This window comes from Acinonyx jubatus, chromosome B4 (genome assembly GCF_027475565.1).
Source record: "Acinonyx jubatus isolate Ajub_Pintada_27869175 chromosome B4, VMU_Ajub_asm_v1.0, whole genome shotgun sequence".
In the NCBI taxonomy this organism is placed as follows: Eukaryota; Metazoa; Chordata; class Mammalia; order Carnivora; family Felidae; genus Acinonyx; species Acinonyx jubatus.
The window spans coordinates 121,365,755-121,386,935 of NC_069387.1; the positions used below are offsets into that span (position 1 = coordinate 121,365,755).

At 44.1% G+C, this 21,181-nt stretch overlaps 1 protein-coding gene across 1 annotated transcript in view; it reads left to right on the top strand.

Annotated features, from left to right (window-relative positions):
• STAB2 (stabilin 2) overlaps positions 1-21,181 on the top strand; it is a 165,129-nt gene that overhangs the window by 22,444 nt on the left and 121,504 nt on the right. The window contains exons 4-6 of the mRNA XM_015068803.3: positions 7,694-7,779; positions 9,110-9,179; positions 17,153-17,248. Coding sequence (XP_014924289.2) covers positions 7,694-7,779; positions 9,110-9,179; positions 17,153-17,248 — 252 coding nt within the window. The remainder of the gene's footprint in view (positions 1-7,693; positions 7,780-9,109; positions 9,180-17,152; positions 17,249-21,181) is intronic.

The following is a 21,181-nucleotide window of genomic DNA, read 5'->3' on the forward strand; positions in this document are numbered from 1 at the left end:
GAATTTGAACCCTCTCCTTTCTCCCTTTTTGGTTTAGTCCCTGCGGCTGTTTCCAATTTTCCACTTTCTCTCCAGATGCTTTTGGGGAGGGGTGCTTTTCCCGTATTCTCCCTCCCGTCTCCACCTGCAAAAGCACCTCTCTTCCCACGACTTCTTGCTCCCCAAGTTCACCTCTCCGCGCCGCACACTTGCTGAATTCTGTGGTTCAGGTTGTGCAGATTGTTGTGTTAATCCTCCAATCAGTTTTCTAGGTGTGCAGGATGGTCTAGTGTTGGTCTGGCTGTATTTCATGGACGCGAGATACACAAAATCTTCCATGCTGTTCCACCACCTTGGCTCCTCCCCTCTTTTATTCTTAATTTATAATTTTCATACAGTAAAACCCACCCTTTTCAGTATGCAGTTATAGGAATTCTGACAGACCTAGTTTGTATAAAACCACCACAATTAACCTAGAGAAGAGCTATTCAATTCCCCCCAAATTCCCTTTGCTGTCAAGTCCCTCCACCCCTCATTCCCCAAGTCCTGGCAAATACTGATTTGTTTACTGTGCCTGTAATTTTACCTTCATGTCATACAATTGGAATGATACAGTGTGTGCCTTTTGAGTCTGGCTTCTTTCACTTAGCATAACGCATCAAGGTTTGTCTGTGTTGCTGTCCGTGTCCGTAGTTCATTCTTTTCTAATGCTTCATAGGCTGTCGTGACCTGGCTGCAGCCAGTCAATCCATTCACCAGCTGGGAGACATTTGGGTTTGTTTCCAGTCTGGTGCAACTAAGAATAAAGCCGCCGTTGTGCGCATGCTTGCACAGGTTTTTATAATAACCTAAGCTTCCATTTCACCTGGCAAAATACCTAGAAGTGGGAGTCCTGGTTGTATGATCAATGCATGTTTCACTTGGTAAGAAACCGCCCGGCTGTTTTCCAATGTGTGTGTATCATTTTGTCATTCCTACCAACGTGTGAGACTTCCATTTTTTAGCGTCCTTGCTAGCAGTGGATAGAATCAGATTTTGAAAAGCTTTTGCCATTGTGTGAAGCGGCATTTCATATTTTAATCTGCATCTTTTCATATGTGTATTCGGTATTCATCTTTCTTTCAAGTTGTTTGCTTTCTTGATTGTTGAGAGTTCCTTAAATGTCTGAGATACAAATCCTTCATGTAATACGTGATTTGTAAATATTTCTTCGCAGTCTGTAGCTTGTCTTTTTTCTCTCCTAACACTAAGTTTTGATGAGCAAATGTTCTTAATTTTGGTGAGGTCAAATATATCAATTTTTCTTTTATAGGTAGTGTCTTTTGTATCATTTAGAAATCCTTGCCTAACCTAATATCACAAAGATTTTCTTTCATCTTTTCTTCTGGAAGCTTTATAATTTTAGGAATTATGTTTAGGTGTATCATCCATGCAAGTTCATCTTTGTATATGATTTGAGGTACAGATCAAGGTTCGGTTTCTTACATATAAATACCTAATAATTCCAGCATTGTTTCTTGAAAAAATTATCCTCTCCTCATCGGATTGCCTTTGGACTGTTGTAGAAAAAGCTGACCATCTCTGTATGGGTTTATTTCTGGACTCTCTGTTCTGTTCCGGTGATCTGCGTGTATATCCCTTTGTCATACCACGCCATCAAGATTACCATATCATCACACTAAGTCATGAAATCAGGTAGTATAAGTCTTCCAACTTGGTCATTTTCAAAATCATCTTGGTCATTCTAGCTTCTTTGTTTTTCCAGGTAAAATTTAGAATCATTTTGTGACTATCTACCAAAAGCCCTGCTAGAATTTTAACTGGAATTACATTGAATCTATAGGTCAGTTTACAGAGAAGGGACTTTTTAAAGTATTAAATCTTTTAAACTATAACCACACTATATTTCTCCATTTACTTAAGACTTCTTTTGTTTTGTTAGTGTTTTATCAATTCATCAATTTTATCAATTTATTTTATTATTTGTTAGTTTCTTATTGATATTAGCTTGCAGATTTTGCACAATTTTTATTATGTTCATACCTAAGTTCTTGGTTTTTGGTACTATTTTTAACGGTATATTCTTATTTCAATTTCCACCTGTTTCCGACTAGTTTATAGAAATACAATTGATTTTTGTGTATTGATCCTGTATCCTGCGAACTTATTAAATTCATGTATTAGGTCTAATAACTTTGGGGGGATTCTTTTGAATTTCCTCTGTAGACACGTTGTCTAAGAATGGAGACAATTGTATTTCTTCCTTTCCAATATTTATGCACTTTATATCTTTTTCTTATTTTATTGCACTTGTGATGTATTATCTGTTTTGTACATCGTTGGATTCAGTTGGCTACAATTTTTAGAATTTTTTAATTTTTGCCTTAGATTTTTTAAATAACTTGTGTGTCTATGTTCATTAGAGATGTCGGTCTGTACTTATGATGTATTTGTCAGGCTTGGGAATCAAACTAAGAATGTTCTGTGTATATATGGAGCTGGGAAATGTTCTCCCTTCTTTTTCTTAGAAGATTTTTTGTATAATTTGAATGATTTCTTCCTTAAATGCGAAGTAGCATCCACCAGTGAAGCCAGCTGGCATGGAGTTTTCTTTGTAGGAAGGATTTTAACTTCAAATTCACCTTCTCAAATAGATGAAAAGATGCAGATCTGACCCTTTTGAATAAGAGAGGGAACCAAGAGAGGTTAAATTGGAAAAGTCTTAGACCATGTGTAGTTCCAAGAACATTTGGTAAAGCTGATGGGGAGCACTCCAGCCAAAGTCACCCAACAGAGGAGTCCTCTGTTTTGCAGGAATGGACCTGCCCTGGTATCACTGCCATGCGCAGGCATGGACCAGAAGCAGTGGCGGGAGGTGTGGTCTCATGAACAGGATGGTTGCTTGCTGGGAAATTACGCTCCCACAGGGTACATCTGAGAGGTATACGTTCGTAGCGACTGTAGCCAGAGAGGAGGGCCTCGGGAAGCTGCCTTTATAACAACCACCCCCCCCCCATCCCCCAGGTGATTAGAAACAGCGGGTCCAGTGAATCACTCTCAGAGGAACACCAGCTTAAATTTTTAAAAAGAAAGGCTGGGGCATCTGGGTGGCTCAGTCGGTTAAGTGTCTTGACTCTTCTGCTCAGGTCACAACCTCACTGTTTCGTGGGTTCAAGTGCCCTGTGAGGTTCTGTGGGCTCACCTTGCAAAGCCTGCTTGGGATTCTCTATCCCCCTCTCTCTCTGCCCCTCTCCTGCTCACATTCTTTCTCAAAATAAATTTTTTAAAAAATTTAATAAGTGAAAAGAAGGGCTTGCTAACTGTCTCCTAAAGAAAAAGGAAGCCCAGACTTCTTGGACACAGCATCACAGTCTTGAGAACTGGGATGAGAGAAGCAGCCTAATTACTCTGGCATCAGCCTTTGGCCTGTAGTTATATTCTCCGAAAATGGCTCTGCCCTGTTTTCTGCTCTATGTTTTTTTAATGTTTACTTATTTATCTTGAGAGAGACAGCGAGAGAGAATGGGAAAGGGACAGAGAGAAAGGGAGAAAGAGAATCCCAACCAGGCTCCCCACTGTCAGCACAGGCTTGATCTCACGAACTGTGGGATCATGACCTGAGCCAAAATCAAGAGTCAGACCTTAACCAACTGAGCCATGCAGGCGCCCCACTGCTCTATGTATTATCACAAGGCAAGGGCCAAGCAGAAGGGACACCCAGAGGCTGGAAGAGTCGTATCTGACTCAGAGGAGGGTCCCAGAGAGTGTGTTTGAATGGGGGGAAAGGTACAGGCAAGGTGAGGAGGGAAGGGTATGCCTGGGCCTTGGGAGGGACAGAAGGAATGGGAGATGGGAGAGGAGGTGGCTCATTGCAGGGAGGAAGCTAACGAGCAGAATGCGAGTGTGGGAGACTGGGATTCTGTTGTCATTTCCCGCAGATTAAAAATGTCTTGGAGAGAGAGCATTTTTGCAAGGCAGCACCGAGTACTGAGTCCCGGGGCTGAGGATACCCTGTGTGCTTCTGAGCCGGCCCAGAGGGCAAGCTACGGGTCACTCAGCACCTTGCACGCCTAGCCATAGGGAAAGGTACAGGGGCCACAAGAGGGAGACTGGCAGAACTGGTCCAGAATCTTCCTGGTCCTGCCCAGAGATGTGCCCGGTTCCCAAAACACCACCTCAGCCCCAGAAGGGCCTAATATCAAAAGGAAACGTTAGAAGAGCTATTTGATGGTCAACAATCTATGGAGACGCTCTCCCAGCACCCCTTGCTCGGCATCATGAACGCAAGTGGGTTTCAGATGAACTTCAAAGTGTATGCCTGGCACCTGCTTGGTTAGACCCTCAGCCTTCCTCTTCATCCCCAACCCCCACTGCTCTTTTTAGGATAAAGACACAATCTTTAACAAGGCTCTTCTTTAATAATGTTGCCCCCTATTGAGACCAAATCTAAGTCAGCTGGGCCTTTGAGGGTTAGGTTTTTTGGTGACTGCCAGTACGTGGATTGAGGAAAGTTTCCCCCCTCCCCCGCCCTGCATTAGCCTTATCCTAGTTTGTAAACCAGTGTTTACCTGATGGTCTGTTAATCCCTGACTCTCTCCCCACCAGACTGGTAGGACCATGGAAATAAGGGACCGAGTCCTGATTCAAATGGGTACCCAGTGATTTAGTCCCTGAGTATTGTTACCTATCATAGTGCTAATCTGAACGAACAGAAACCGGAGAGGATGGGGAGCATCCTAAATAATAACCACCATTTATTGAGCACCTAATATTTCCATCCCTACTGCAACCTTCCATGAAGACACTTGAACAGAATTTCAGAGCCATGCATTGACTTTCCCAAAAGGGTACAGCTAGCAAATGGTCGTACTGGGGCTCAAACCCAGGAGGTTTTGACCGCAGTGTCCAGGCTTTTTCATGACACTATTGAATCTCGTGTAGCCGGTGCCCCAGCTGGTGAGAGCAGCCCAAACCAACATATTCGTTTTCAAGGTGATTTATAAATATTCGCTGCATGTCCGTGTGTCTTCTCTTTTGCTCACTCCATGAACATTTCTGTTCTCTGTGCTGTGACGCTGGTACACAGCGGTGCTTGATGAGTACACAGGATAGTGACAGATGGTACAAGTTCAGTAGACTCTGGGGCACCTGCCAGGGTTTGAAGCCTGGCTCTGACCCTGTAGTGGGAAGGAAGACCACAGACGCAAAATGTATAAGCTAGACTCTGTAGGTTACCAGTATTCTGCATGCAGGAAAGAGACAGGGGAGCCAGGGAGAACACCAGCCACAGGTGTGAAACTACACTCTCTCATCTCCCCATACCTACAAGTACCACTGCTCTTTTATGTTTTAAGTTTATTTATTTATTTATTTAGAGAGAGAGAGAGAGAGAGAGTGGGGGAGGGGCAAAGAGAGGGAGATAGAATCCCAAGCAGGCTCCGCACTGTCAGCATGGAGCCCAATGCGGGGCTCAAACCCATTAACTGTGAGATCATGACTGGAGCTGAAATCAAGAGTCCGACGCTTCACCGAATGAGCCACCCAGGCACCCCTATAAATGTTCCTTTAAAGAACTAACCTAGTGATTCAAATGAGCCATCGGGGTCTCTTCGGGAGAACTATTTCTCTCAGTAGATAAAAGTCTCTTTCCAAGAACCGTTTTTCATTTTCTATGGATGCTGATTTCTTGGAAGATACATGGCAGAGCGAGGTTGTGGGCTTTGTCAGTCGGGGTTGGAGAGGAAGGAGGGCTGGAAAGTGGACACTTCAGGTGCGGGAGGGGTGAGTCCCTCATTATCCCTTCCTTACCAGCTGGGTAACTCTAGGCAAGCCACACTACTACCCTGTGCCTCAGTTTCTTTATCTAGAAAACAGGGCAAAAGATAGGACTTAACCTCAGAGGATTACTTTGACCAGTAAATACGTGCATCCTTTATTATTATCTAGAACCCCATGTCATTTGCTATTTTGTGGAAAGCATTTGTCCTGCCAACTTTAATTTGGGATAATATTTGATTCTGCCTCATTCACACAAACACATTTCATGACCATTGCATGATTTCTGCTTGGTGTTGGCTGGTCCAGACCACTTATTTTAATGGTCAGACTCACCCAAACTGACGGTAAATCCATGCTGACTCAGCACTCAAGGTGCAGAACAATGGCAAGTATAAAAAGAAAAAGAGGGGCGTCTGGTGGCTCAGTCAGGTAAACGTTCGTCTCTTGGTTTTGGCTCAGGTCATGATCTCACGGTTCGTGAGTTTGAGCCCCACATCAGGATCCACGCTGACAGAGTGGAGCCTGCTTGGGATTCTCTCTCCCCTTTCTCTCTGCCCCTATCCCACTTGAGTGCTCTCTCTCTCTCTCTCTCTCTCTCTCTCTCTCTCTCTCTGAAACTTAAAAATATGAAAGAAAGAATGAAAGAAAGAAAGAAAAAGCTTTTCTACCTCATTACAGCAGTACCTTCTGTCACTTCCCATTACTTTAAATCCTCTATTTGATTTTGGGCATTGCAGTATCTGACTTTCTAGCTAAATGTCCCTCCCCACCAACATGTAATATAATGCTTGGCACATACTAGGTATTCCCTGAATGATTAGTCAATGACTGAAATCCTCTAATGTCTACAAAAGCTCCAATTCAGGTCTAGTATAGCCCAAAAGTGCAAAATCCATGCTTGTTTGGAATTAGCTTGTGAGTGAAATCAGAATTCTTTTGCCATACGAAGCATTTCCTTGATTGGCACCAACCTCCTATTAACCCTCATCAACCACCACTTCTCCCAAACCCCAACTACCAAGTTCCAGCCCCAATAAACTTTATATTATTCCCAGAATAGGTTGTGCCCTTTTACAACCCTGAAGCTTGGTACTTCCTGTTCTCTGTTTCTGAAATGCCCTTCAGAAGGTCATTTAAGCACGGCCAACTCCTACTAAACCTTCAAAACCCCAGCTTGAATGATTCCTCCTCAAGGATGTCTCCCAGACTTCTCAAGGCAGATTCGATAGCTCTCATCTCTGGGCTCCCTCAGTGGCCTGTGTAGAGCCCTGAGTAAGAGGCCTGGCTTTAGAGTCCTGCTGAGGGCTGAACTACAGTCCCAGCTTTGCAACTTATAAAGTGGGAAACCTGGGGCAAGGTACATGGCCTCTCTGAACTTCAGTCTCTTCATCTGCTAATCAGCACCAAGAGCACCACCTGAAGGTTTCAGTGGGAATAATTTAACTAAAAAATTATAAAGTATTGGGGCACGCTCAGTCGGTTAAGCGTCTGACTTCAGCTCAGGTCATGATCTCACGGTTCATGGTTTCGAGCCCCACATCGAGCTCTGTTGTTGACAGCTCAGAGCCCTGAGCCTGCTTCAGATTCTGTGTCTCCCTCTCTCTTTGCCCCTTCCCTGCTTGCACTGTCTCTCTCTCTCTCTCAAAAATAAATAAACATTAAAAAAAGAAAATTATAAAGTATAAAAATTAAAAAGCCTAAAGGATAGCAAATGCTCAAGAAATAGTAGATAGTCCAATGCCTTCTATCACAGCACCTGACTATATTGTGATTCATACTCCTTTGTGTGAGACTGGATGATGCCAACAGGAGTTTTAATTATTCCTTATCCCTGGCCACTAGCACAGGACCTGGCACACAGTAGGTGCTTACTGCTTCCATGCAGAATGCTTTGTGCGGTCACAAACGAGTGAATCTGAGACCTTTCATTCCCTAGAGTGCCCAGGAGGTGCCCGGTCCCCCTGCAACGGCAGGGGCAGTTGTGCGGAAGGCATGGAAGGAAACGGAAGCTGCTCCTGCCAGGTAAGATCAGAGACGTGGTCTCCTCCCCCTTCTCCTTTCCCGTGGTCCCTCCTTGAACACCTGTACAACAAGTGGGGTCTCTAAGAAATAGCGAGGTTCATGAAAAGAGTATACGATCAGCAATAAAATGACCTTTTAGGGGCTGGAGACCTTTGAGAGAGTCAGTTCACTGCTCGGCCTTAAGTGCATCCATCTATAAAATGGGTTTGAAAAACACACCTATGTAATTACATCTGTTGAAAAAGTGAAGTGAGATCATCTATGTGAAAATATTTTGTGGGCCTCTATAGAGCTGTATAAATTACTGTCTTTGTTCCTGTTAATAATCACCACTATTGGGGCGCCTGGGTGGGTGGCTCAGTCGGTTAATCGTCTGACTTTGGCTCAGGTCATGATCTCGCGGTTCATGGGTTTGAGATCTGCATCCAGCTCTGTGCTGACAGCTCAGCCTGGAGCCTGCTTCAGATTCTGTCTGTGTGTGTGTGTGTGTGTGTGTCTCTCTCTCTGCCCCTCCCCTGCTCATGTTATGTCTCTCTCTCTCTCTCTAAAAAATAAAATAAACATTAAAAAAAATTTAAAAAACAATAATCACCACTATTGGCAAACTACTCTGTGGTCACTGGGTCTAAGAGAAGAAAGTCTTTTGTTGTCCCATGAAAGTGACATGCTGTGAACTGCAAGCCTTAGATAATTTAAATACAAAGAAATTCCTCCGAAAGGGATGGACCTCAACTGTCTTCAGAAATGCAAAACTTGGGGGGCCTAAGTGGCTCAGTCGGTAAAGCGGTAAAGTGCCTGACTCTTGATTTCATCTCAGGTCATGATCTCACAGTTCATGAGTTCGAGCCCCGTATCAGGCTCTGCCCTCTCAGCACAGAGCCTGCTTGAGATTCTCTTCCTCCCTCTCTGCCTCTTCCCCACTCATGCGCATGCTCTCTCTCTCTTTCTCTCTGTCTCTGTCAAAAATAAATAAAGAAAAAAAAGACAAGAAAAGAAATGCAAAACTGAAAGAGTTTTCATTTCACTCTTGAGTGAAATTAACGATGAGGCTGTTAGCATTTACCCTCTGGTTGTATCTCTGGGCTAACAAAGCAGTTCCCTTCGGAAGCTCTCCAGACTCTTAGTGAAAAGTGAGGCAGGGATTAGTCTTCACGTTATAACATAAAACCAGCAAAGAATAAAGGCAGAAATAGAAAGAAGGAGCTTCAGGAAAGCACAGATGGAAGATACAGTCGAGAAACAAATGTTGACCAGAGCATCAGTGAGAGATCCAGGCTTCCCGGGACATAGATCACTTGGGTCTCACGCCATCTGTCTGGGTGTTCCGCAGGACGGGTTTGGGGGAGCGGCCTGTGAAACCTGCACGGATGACAATGTATTTGGACCCAGCTGCTCAGCAGGTATGTCTGATTTTTGTGTAATCAAATGCATTTGTAAAAGCTGAAGGTCAAACATGGCTTATGCAGCTGAAGGATATGTCAGGTGGCCTCAGAGAGGCTATTCTTAGGGAGGACTGGGGGGAAGCATCAAACAGTTATGCAGAACTAAGTCTACACAGGCAACACCAAGAGTGGACAAAAATGCAGTCTTTGAAAAGAGAGACAGTGTTTTCTGTGGTTTTCGGGGACCCCTCGCCAGAGATGCCTTCTGGCAAACTTGGCAACATATGGTTTCCTCTCTCCAGGTTCCAGGATCCAACATCCACCTGTTGCTTGCCCTGGAGGTCTTTGTGGGTCCTGGTCTCAGCACAGACCTTCTCCCCAGGAGCCTCTTCTTCCAAGATGGGCCTCACCACACTCTGTCCCTTCCTTTTGGGGAGTTCTCAAATACCTGAGGTGACCGAGGATTGTGGGCTCCATCTTGCAAATTAAACAAACAAACAAACATAACTGACGCTGGCTTGTCCACTCTCTTGGTCCCCGCCCCCCGGAAGTGGACTCTGAGACAAGGTAGCAGATTTGTCAGGTGACCCCAGAAACACTAAGAAAATGGCACGGGGGAAACAAAGGGTGTGTCCCATCAAGCCAGACAAGTGTGGATGCTTAGAGATTAACGCCCTGGGCAATGGGGGCATCAGTGTAGAGTAGTCATCTGAGAGTCATCCCACCAGAGGAGAGCGGGAACCGCAGCATGGTAGGCAGACTGATGGCTTCCGCAAAGTGTCCATAACTAATTCCTTGGACCAAGGAATGTGTTACCTTACATGACAAGGGGACTTATGTTTGCAGAAATAGAGAGATTTTCCTGGATTATCCGGGCGGGCCCACTGTACACAAAGGTCCTTAAATGTGGAGGAAGAACACAGAAGGTATAGTGTCAGATGAGAAGTAAGAAAAACTCCACCAGCCTTTGCTGGCTTTGAACATGAAAGGGGGCCATAAGCCAAGCAACGTGGGCAGCCTCTAGAAGCCAGGAAAGACAAGATAACAAACTGATTCCAGCATGGGGCACCTGGGTGGCTCAGTCGGTTACACGTCTGCCTCTTGATTTCAGCTCAGGTCGTGATCTCAAGGTTGTGAGATCGAGCCTCGAGTCAGGTTCCAAGCTCAGCACAGAGCCTGCTTGGGATTCTCTCTCTCCCTCTCTCTCTCTCTCTCTCTCTGTCCTCCTCCACTTGCTCTCTCTAAGAAAAACAAAAAACAAAAAACCAGCCCCCAGTAGGCATTTGGGCAGAGCAGCCTTCCTAGGAAGGGCTCACAGGCCTTACTGGAAGTTGGCCGCAATGCACAGAATTAGTAAGGCTTAGAGAACATGGGCATGGAAGGGACCGTGTCTGCCGGATTCAGAGCCTCCCAAAAAGGATATGTCATGTAGCCTTTCTCCAACACCACCTTGGTTCTGGCCTTTATGGAAAAGTCAAATTTAGTAGACACGGCTTTGATTCAAATATTTTTTGCAAGAAAACCTATGCACATACATAGACATCTCATCCCCATACATTTGCACTGCGTAATAACTTCGACCTGACGCACCAGAGGTATTGTCTCCTTCTAATCCATGGTTCCTTGAAGGCAGGACTTGTCTTTATCTCCAGTACCTCCCACAGTGCTGCCTGATGAGTGATTGAAGGAGTGTATAAATGAGTGAATGAATGAATGAATGAATGATCCAATTCACTCCAACCAAGTTGTCCTGACCCACAAACTTGATTTTGAGAGGCAGCATATAGAGATAATTAGAGCCTTGGCTTTACACTCAGACTGGCTTCAGCCTAGGGCTTCTAATTGTGAGAACTTTGTTTCCTAAGCACATTCTCTGTCTTTGTCTTCATCTGTAAAAATAGAAACAATACTGTCTCCTTCAGTGTTATTATGAGGATTTAGTGAGATAATCAGTGCACAATATATGGTAGCAATTATTAATACCTATTAGTTCCTAGTGGCCCCCAATCTTATGTTTTTGTTCACCAACCACTCTCCATAGATTATTTCCTAAAGTGTTGGCAAAAATGAATTTAAAACAGACGTTGGTATTCAGTGTGTTTTTAACATTATGTATTATATTAAGGGACATGTCTCCCAAATTGGCCCTTCCTTACCATAATACTAGGATCTGAATCACATATTTTAAATAAATATTGAAACGGAAAGGAAAAAAAATAGCATCCAACACTGTTTACTTAACCAAGAAAGCCAAGTACGGTTTGGGGGTGAAAATTTGGAAAGAAGATGAGTCCATGGTGCCTCCAAGAGTTGGTGCTGGTTGCTGATACAAGGAAATTCTAAACACTTCTAAAGAAAGTGTCCTGCCTTCACACCTGTTTGTGCCGTGGAGGGAGGGAGGGCAAATAAGCGGGAGAAACAAAGGGAGGTGGATCAGAAACCTAACCTGACGCTCAGGGAAAAAAAGTCCAAGCTTTAGGTTCCAATCAATAGAACTTTGGAGATAATGGAATGTCCTGAATCTGCACCATCCAAGCAGGTGTTGGACATACATGGCCACTGAGCACCTGAAATGCAGCTAGTGCAACGAAGAACTGAGTTTTAAATCCTAGTTCATGTCATTTAATTGAGATTTGAATAGCCATGGGCTGCCTAGGGGACTCAGTTGGTTGAGCATCAGACTTTAGCTCAGGTCATGATCTCCTAATTTGTGAGCAAACCTGAATCAGGCTTGCTGCTGCCAGCCCAGAGCCCACTTCACATCCTCTGTCCCCCTGTCTCTCTGCCCCCTCCCCCTCCTTCTCAAAATAAATAAATATTTAAATATGTATACATATGTGCATTATATATATAACACACATATATATTATATAAAGAAAAATAAATAAATTTAGATAGCTGCATATGCCACACGTGGCTAGTCTCCACCATATTGTATGGTGCAGCTCCAGAACATAATGGTTAAGAGATCAGGCTTTGAAATCTGACTGTCATGAGTTTGAAACCACCTCAAGCTGCTGTGTGACTCAGGGCAAGCTATTTAACCTCCCAAAGCCTTCTTCATCTATAAAACAGGAATAATAACACCTGCCTGTGGGACTGACAGTGTAGCAAAGCCCTAAGCAGCAGGTCACAAACACTCACTCAATGGAAGCACATAGGCAGTGAGGACAAAATCAGTCCAATGGTAAGCAAGCCATGGATGGATGGATGGATGGATGGATGGATGGATGGATGGATGGATGGCTGGCTCAGTGATGGCTGGTCCTTTTCCATTAATCAGGACAAGAGCAACTTACAAACTTTCTCAGCTGGGCCTCCGCTGGGTGCCAGTGTTGTTTCATCCAGTGAGGCACTGGTCCCATAGCGGTGGCAGCTCTGTCTGTAAGTAGGACAGCTCTATCAGCCACAGTTTATTTTTAACACTGACTTTAACCTGCTGCCAGAACCCTCTCCTATCCTGCTGTTGATTAGTTTAGAAATGATTTAGAGTCACATCAGCCAAGGATTTTTATCCCCGATGCCAATGCCCTAGCCTGCTGTGTGCCTCTCTCCTGGTTAGGGCAGATTGCAAAATCCACTTTCTCCAACATAACCCTCAGATCGTTCCCACAGCTGTGTCACGTTCATAGCAGCAGCTAGCATTTGTGGAGCACCTGCTATGCACCAGGCAGTGTGCAAAGTTTGACATGCAATGGTCTCTCTGGATTCCCACAACTGTGCGAGCTGGGTTCCTCATTTTATGGAGAAAGAAGCAGGTTTCTCAAGGTCAAGCAGCTATTTCAGGGACAGAAGCAGAATTTGGCTCCACATATCTAACTCCAGAGCCTGCGTGCCCAAACACGGCACTGTTCTGCCCCTGGTGAGATCTACCATGCATTAGACCCCTGACAATGATATTCTAAAGAGGAGACAGATTCGCCAAGGAGCTGGAAATGCAGGTGACAATTGTGATCTGTAACAGGATGCTACAGGAACACAGGAGAGCTAGCAGCTCACTCTGCCAAGTGGCATAGCACTGAGGGCTTCAGGCACAGTCCCTCTGACCCAAATGGCCAGAATTTCGACACCTTTAAAGTCACACACCCCAAGTTTTTTCATGTCTCTAAAGATTTGCTGACACCAGTTCAAAAAATTCCAAGGACTCTTTAAAAGACATATCAGAATCCCTCCACCACTCACTTCTCCTTCCCAGGGACACTTTCTTGGCAATGGCTGGTGACCCTGCAATGTGTATCAGGCATTCCCCAAGGCTGTCCTTGCCTGGTCAGTTAATCCAGTACAGAGTCTATACCAGAAGACAGGACACAGGGAGAAGCTCACAGCATGTAGCCCAGAGGGAAGCTAAGTGACAAGGACAGCTTTAGCAGTTAGCATCTAAGTTGGGAGCCTGGGCTGAGTTACATTCAACTCCACCTTCTGCCTCCTCGCCCTCTTCCACTGGCTACATGACACTCAAGACCTTGAACCTCTTAGTCCGGCTTCCCCACTGCACTGTGAGTCCTTGAGTTTAGGTATTGTGAACTACTCATATTCATATATCCAGTAACTCCTACGGTGACTGCCTCTAGGTAGGAGCTGGGTAGATAACTTTGTTTTGTTTTTTTTTTTAATGAAAGAGATGACTTTTTTAAAAAATGTTTATTTATTTTGAGAGAGAGGTCGGGAGGGGCAGAGAGAGAGGGAGAGAGAGACTCCCAGGCAAGCTCCACGCTGTCAGCACAGAACCCAACGTGGGCTCGAATTCACGAACCGTGAGATCATGACCTGAGCCAACATCAAGAGTTGGATGCTTAACCGACTGAGCCACCCAGGTGCCCCTGGGTAGATATTTTGTAATTGAATTGAATTGAGCCTTCTCTACTGAGACATAGTACACCTCCCTCCACACCCCAGTTACCTCCGTGACCAATTTGACTTCTCTCTGGAACTCCTCTTCCAACAGCTACAGTCGTAGGTGAACATCAAAGTGCTCCGTTAAAATAGAAAGGATGGCAAATCAGTTTTTGAAGTGAGGATGACGATTCCAAATCCGATTCAAAAGTTCACATTATCTGAATGAATAGTTGAGCTAGGTGTCTCCCATTTTTCGTACATAATCCAAAGTTAATGAGCCCCACCTCACAGGGTGAGGCTAGCATCAGATGAGATAATGCTTGTAAAGCAAGTGGCAAAATGCCTGATGGGTAGTAAGTGCTCAACAGAGGGAAGTGCAGGGCCCGTTCTACAGTGAGCTGAGGGAGGGACATGCCTCAGGTGCCAAATTTAAATGGGCATCAAAAACTCAGTAATCAAGGGGTGCCAGGGTGGCTCAGTCGGTTAAATGTCCAACTCTTGGTTTTGGCTCAGGTCATGATCTCACAGTTCGTGGGTTTGAGGCCCATGTCGGGCTCTGCACTGCCAGTGTGGAGCCTGCTTGGGATTCTCTGTCCCTCTCTCTGCCCCTCTCCTGCTCATGCTCTATCTCTGTCGACATAAATAAATAAACTTTAAAAATAAAGTTATTAAAATATTAAAATTTTAAAATATTAAAATAGTTATTAAAATATTAAAATAAAGTTATTAAAAAAATACCAAAGAAAGGCAGAATCCAGCTCTGCACTTGAGCTACCCTGTCTCATTCTCCCCACCTTCTGCCCTGCCTCCCCCTTCTCTCCCTATATCCTTTCTCCCCTCCTCAGCTGAATCCTGGTCCTGCAGGATGTTGTCTTTGTTGATAATCTAGTTGTACAGTTATTGGTATGGTTATAAAGCACCCACAAAAAATGTTGTAGGTAAATACAGAGAGGGGGTGAGGGCTTCTAAGGGATTTCCGTCTAATAGAAGAAAAAAAATGCACACACTGAGAAAGAAAAAGCGGCCCTGACAGCTGTTGGCGGTCAGCCTTTTTGCTCCCAGCTAGGCTGTGGTGCTGCCCCACTGAGCACAGACAATTTCACGGAATCACCATCGATGACTTGCTATATCCATGCTGGAACAATACACAGAAACTAAGCCACTGAGAAATCACATCTGGACAGAGAAATGAACAATGACAATGGGCAACAATAAAAATAACCCGATAGCTGCCTCTCCTGGTCACCGTGAGTCGGGGAGCTGCTCACCCTTCAAGGCCAACCAAAGCCCCCACCTCCGTGGTGCCACTCAGTGGTCCCAATGCAGAATCTGCTTCTCTGGGCTCCAACAGCACCTTCTTTGTACCTTGTCCCCTACCACACCCTACTGTAACTACCAACTTTAAACCTGGTCCACTATCACACCAGACTGTCTATGCCTGAGAGCCTACTACCACCATTGGTCAAACAAAGTCAGCAGCAAGGGTCAGCAGTCGTGACAGAAGCCGCAGAACCACTCAGGGATTTCCGTTGGCATGCAAAAGAGAGCACGTTGGAGGCTAAGTCATGGAGGTGTGAGATGCAGGAGGCATGTCTCTCCTAGGCCAGCCCACCCATCTCTTCCTCCCATTGTCATTGATCTATCCTGTCCTAGTGTGTGTCACGCTGTGTTGGGATGGGCTGCCTTCCTCTACCGTTAGACTTGGAGGGCATGGACTTTACCCTTTTTATCTCTGGGTCATTAATCCCAAGCACAGCACCCTGGACAAGAGAGGTGTTCAATATGTGTTATAAAGGGAGGAAGATAAACTAATGAGTTGTCCCCATGTGCTTAGAACCTAAGATGTATAAAAGGAAGCAATGGAAACTGAAAAGTAAAGTTGTTGGAATTAGATTGGACAGAGCCTTGTTCACCAAAGAGAGGGATTTAGATTTCATTTGGTTATCAGTTGGGAGTCACTGAGATATTTGGGGGGAAGATCACCTGATGCCATTACTGATCATATGAAATGGGTGGAATGGAGAGGTGAGAGCTTGGACAGCAAGGCCAGGTAAAATGCTACTACTGAAGGAGAACAGTTCTGATGGATACAAAAAGCAGGAGATTGAAGTGGACACAAGAATTCAAAGGATTTTTTTATTAGATGTTTGGAATACTTTATTAATCCTTGCTTTTCCAGTATTTGGTTATGTTTTTAAGCAAGTGGGTCTTCTTATGTTTCACTTGAATTAATATGAAATTGGCTGACACTGAATACATGTGTAATAGGCAGAAGTATGGCCCCCCCCCAAAGAAGTCCGTATCCGGATCCCTGGAACTTGTAAATGTGTTAGGTTACATGGCAAAAGAGAATTAAGAATTAATTAATTAATTAATTTAATTAAGATAATAAATTTGTGTGGTTTTAAGTCATAATTAAGTTGTGAGGTAGTTTGTTCCAGCAGCAAAAGGAAACCAATACAGTATGTTGCACAGAGGTCTGGGCCTAGGATGCTGGCAACCCAGCCAGGTAATAAATCTTGCTACAAATGAGCTGCAAACTGAGTGCTAAGGAATTGACTATTTATTTCAAATGCCCCCTCATTTGTCATTTCTGAAACGGTCTGTCAGTGAGCCAAAAAGCCTGCTATTTCAAGCTAGAAATCACGGCATAGTTATTCCCTGCCCTTTCAAATTTCTTTTTTATGCTTGAATTTCCCCCATCATTCAGGAAGTAGGATTTACTCTAGTAGAGAGTAGATCCCCACCACCAGTAATGATTGAGCCAGTGGTAGCTTCTCTGTGTTAAATATGACAGACGCATACCAAACAACAAGTTAATTCTCTTCTTGAGGTGTACAAAGATGAAGTAACTAGTTTAAAAGTAGAGAAAAGCACTCCAGTGCATTCCAGTGCACCAACACATTATCTCATCCAGCTGGAGAAATTGCATGAGGAAGGGATTACTGCCCTCGTGTTATATGTAAATAAATTGAAGGTAATAAAAGGGAAATGAAGCCAAGATCTAAACCAGGGTCTCTGGGACCCCAAATTTATGGTTCTTCCCCTCTCATCATGCAGATTCTCAATAAAAACTATCTCAAAGCATTACTCCTCCAGAATCTTTGGAAGAGGTCTACATTGAGTAATGAACAACCCCCGTGTTCTGTCTGCAGTGTGCAGCTGTGTGCACGGCATATGCAATGGTGGGGTGGACGGTGACGGAAGCTGTGAGTGCTACTCCGGGTACACTGGCCCCAACTGTGACAAGCGTAAGTACTACTGCTTTCCTTGACGCTATACTGGGTCAGATAGGCACAGACATATGTGCTTCAACTTTGTATTCACATAGTCGCATCCTGGGGCTCTACATGGGCAAGGTGCCATCAAATGTTTTCCTGGGAGAACACCAAAAATTAAAAAGACAGGGAAAAAAAGAAAAAGAGAGGATGGGAGGGGGAAGGGAGGAGTGGGAAGGGGAGGGGAGGGAAGAGATAGTCTAGAAGAGTGGAACTCATGGAAGATTTGGGAGCAACGTACTGACATAGCTATGCTTTAGGAAGGTCAAACTGGTGACAGTGCAAAGGATAGAATAGAGAGGGATGGAAAACCAGCCAAGGTCATTGTAATAAGTTGGCCACCCAGTAAGGGAGGTAAGGTGTGTTCTCAGTTGCAGGTCTCAAGGACAGAACATATTCATAGGAAACGGAGACCCACTAAGGTTAAGTGATTCACTAGAGGTCATAAAACTACTAAATCAAAGAGCTGGAACTCAGATCATTTGAAATTCTTTAAATGCTCTATCATACTGGGCCCAAGCAAGAGGTAGAAACCACAGGGTGATCGAAACAAGGGAAGTTTAATATAAAGAATTAGCAAGATATGACAGGAGAGTGGCCACAAAAACGCAAAGTGAACTCTAGGGCGGCCGAGCATAACAGAGAAGGACAAACTTGGAAAGGGTGGCCATCCCCAAGGCTGAGTTCAAATCTTTTTGGAGAAGGTATGGTGGCAGCCCACTGGGTAGAGAAGAAGTTTTCTGGTTTGCCCAAGCCGGCATGGATCCACAGTCATTAGGCACACGAAAAACAACCCTCCGGGACGCTGATGAGCCAAGCCTGGTGGGCAAGCACACATAGGGAGTTGGGGTGTGGTGGGTGCCAGACTTGGAGTGTGCAATGTACGTGTGTGGAAAAGCTGCAAGAAGGTGGTCACTGGGTCCAGGTTGAGGATGCAGGGCCACCAATAGAGTGTATACTCTGAGTGCATGGCTGGGGCAGAGCATCACTGAATGTCCTCACACATTTGCACCACTGACAGACTATGCAACAGCAGCAAGCAAACACAGCAGAAACACAACGCTGCACAAAGGAAGCAACAAGAGGAGCCTTCTCCTACAATGGCCCTCAAGCACCCCCTACTGGCCAAACTTAACATATCACTGTAAAGGAGAAATGGTCGGAATCTTATCAAAGAGCAGGTAATGAAGGGTGAATTTGGAGCTTATCCATTATGAAATTGGACATTCTTCCTGTGACACTAGCCTCACTTATCCTCTGGATTTTACTCTTCTGATCTATAAAATGAAAGGATTGGACAAGATTCCAATTCAACGAATTCCAACTCGTTTTATTGAAAATCACTGAGGCACTATTAACAGTAAGGACGATGAATAAAACACAGCCTCTGGAGGGGGCAGACGCTCAAATGACCCGTTCAAATCAACAGCAGAATAAAACTCGAATGAATAGGATAACCCCTTTTGTAGACCTCAGTCAGCCTACTTCTAAGGCCACTCCTGTCATTGCCCAGTGGACTCATGAGCAAAGATTTTTTTTAATAAGATAGCAGACATAGTCCAGAAGCCAGCTTCATGAAGAACATAGACATATTTGCCTCCAAATGACAAAATAATTCTGCCAAATCAAAAGGTAAACAATAGACTGGCACAAAATATTTGCAACCCACAGAGCAGAAAAGTTTTTCTAATAACATAAAGTCCATAGGCCATTTGCCAAAGAGCAGCGACTTCACAGGAGAAGAAATAAAAACTAGCCAACAGGTATAGAAAAAGTGCTTACCCCCAAGCAGAAATGCAAATGAATCACAGGTTCACTTAAAACCATAATGAAGTGGTATTTCAGAGATTTGGAAGTTTGGGTTTGGTTTTAGTTTTTTGCTCACTATGTTACATAGATTGCAAAGATAGATAATACCCACCTGTGGGTGTGAGGAAAATCACAGTACTGTCAACAGAGAGATGAATTGCTGCAACCTGAGGGAAATTTATCCATTAAATTTTAAAATAATGCTTATAGTTTGCTGCTCTGGCCCCAATTCTAGGGATTTACCTGGAAAAAGAGAGACACAAGCACCAGTAGGTAAGAATATATGTACCAAGAAATCCATAACAGTGTTGTCTGGAAACGACTGGAAGATTCATCAGTAGAAAATGGTTGAGTGAACTGTGGTATATCCTATACCAGTCAGGATAATGCCAGCTGCTGTAAGAAACAAACACAAAAATTCACTGGCCTAACACAAAGGTTTCAAAACTGTACCAAGGCACCCCAAGGTACCACATCAAACTCACAAGGGTGTTACGGGGACATTTTAATTTTTTTTTAAAGTTTGCTTACTTACTTTTGAGAGAGAGCAAGAGCACAAGCAGGAAAGGGGCAGAGAGAGAGAGAGGGAGACACAGAATCCAAAGCAGGCTCCAGGCTCTGAGTTGTCAGCACAGAGCCCAGTGCAGGGCTCGAACTCACAAACTGTGAGATCATGACCTGAACTGAAGTTGAATGCTTAAGCAACAAGCCACCCAGGTGCCCCTGGGATATTTTAAACTTTTGAGGGAGACAGTGATGCATCTGCAGGGTACTGTACAAATGCTAGCTTGAGTTAGTTCACAATTTCAACATTAGGTAGCACTACATACCTTTCAACAATATCATATCTTTATAAAGCTGTGTTTTCAGTGCTTGCTAAGATAAAAAGCAGGTATCATGCAAAAATCCTTTCTAATGGAATAAGCGTGATGGTTTCCAATCTGATTCCAAGGTTTAAGAAGTTGGGCAGTGTCCAAAAGCTCACACATTCCAGGGGCACCTGGGTGGCTCAGTCGGTTGAGCCTCTAACTCTTGATTTTGGCTCAGGTCATGATCTCACAGTTCATGGGATGTGAACCACGCATGCATGTGCTCTCTGTCTCTCAAAGTAAATAAATAAGCATGTTTTTTAAAAAAAGAAGCTCAAATATTCCATTTACAAGTAAATGTGGCTATTTAAAAATGAAGTAAAAATCTTTCTCTTTATATTAACCACATTACTTTATCAAATGGCTACTAAGGTCTCATGACACACTTACTGAATTCCTTGGTTCTAACAACTTCATAAATGGACCTGGTAGGTATTTCTTTTGGGACATGAAGAAAGTTAAGATACTAAACACTATGACCTGAGAATTTAGGGAACCTCTGGCTTACTCATGTACAGTCCAGTGTGGGAATCTGATACCAGCTTCCCGCTACATGGCGATTACAGTTCCAGATTTTTCTGTTTTGTGCCTCTGCCGTTCTATAGCACCTCAGAGTGCTCTGCTTTGAGCCATGGAAAGAAGACAGGACGGAAAAGTCCCTGCTTATGAAATCCAAGATGACACATACAAATTCCTCTCAATATTCCATCAATGGAAAGTAGTCACATGACCCCACCTGGATGCAAAGGGGTTGAAAATGTAATCCTTGAAAGGGCAGCTACTTCCTGGCAACAATTCTACTCTATGGAAAGAATTGGGGGAATATTCTCTATGAATGTTTGGTTCAACTAGCCACTGTTGGGGACAATCCCCAGTTGAGTGTCTCATATTTATATGCCTCTTGAGTGTGGCACACTGACTGCTCTTCACTCCAATATCTTTTCAAGGATGTTTGTATCACAAACAGCCTTGGAAGATGTAGGGTGTCTCTTGGGAACGAAGTATAGACAGGCTTACTGCCTGTTCTAGTTATCAATGGCTTGCTTTCAGCTCAAAAGTTGTCCTCTTTGCCTGCTCTGTGATAATGGAGAGGAACTTGTAAATATCTCTCACTTGCCAGCTAGCAAGACATGAAGTCTTATCAATAGAGAGTTTTGGAGGGACACTGAAGAAGGAAGGGTTTTCTCCTCCTGTTTCTGGTTTAGCTCACTCACCAGAGCCCCAGAGA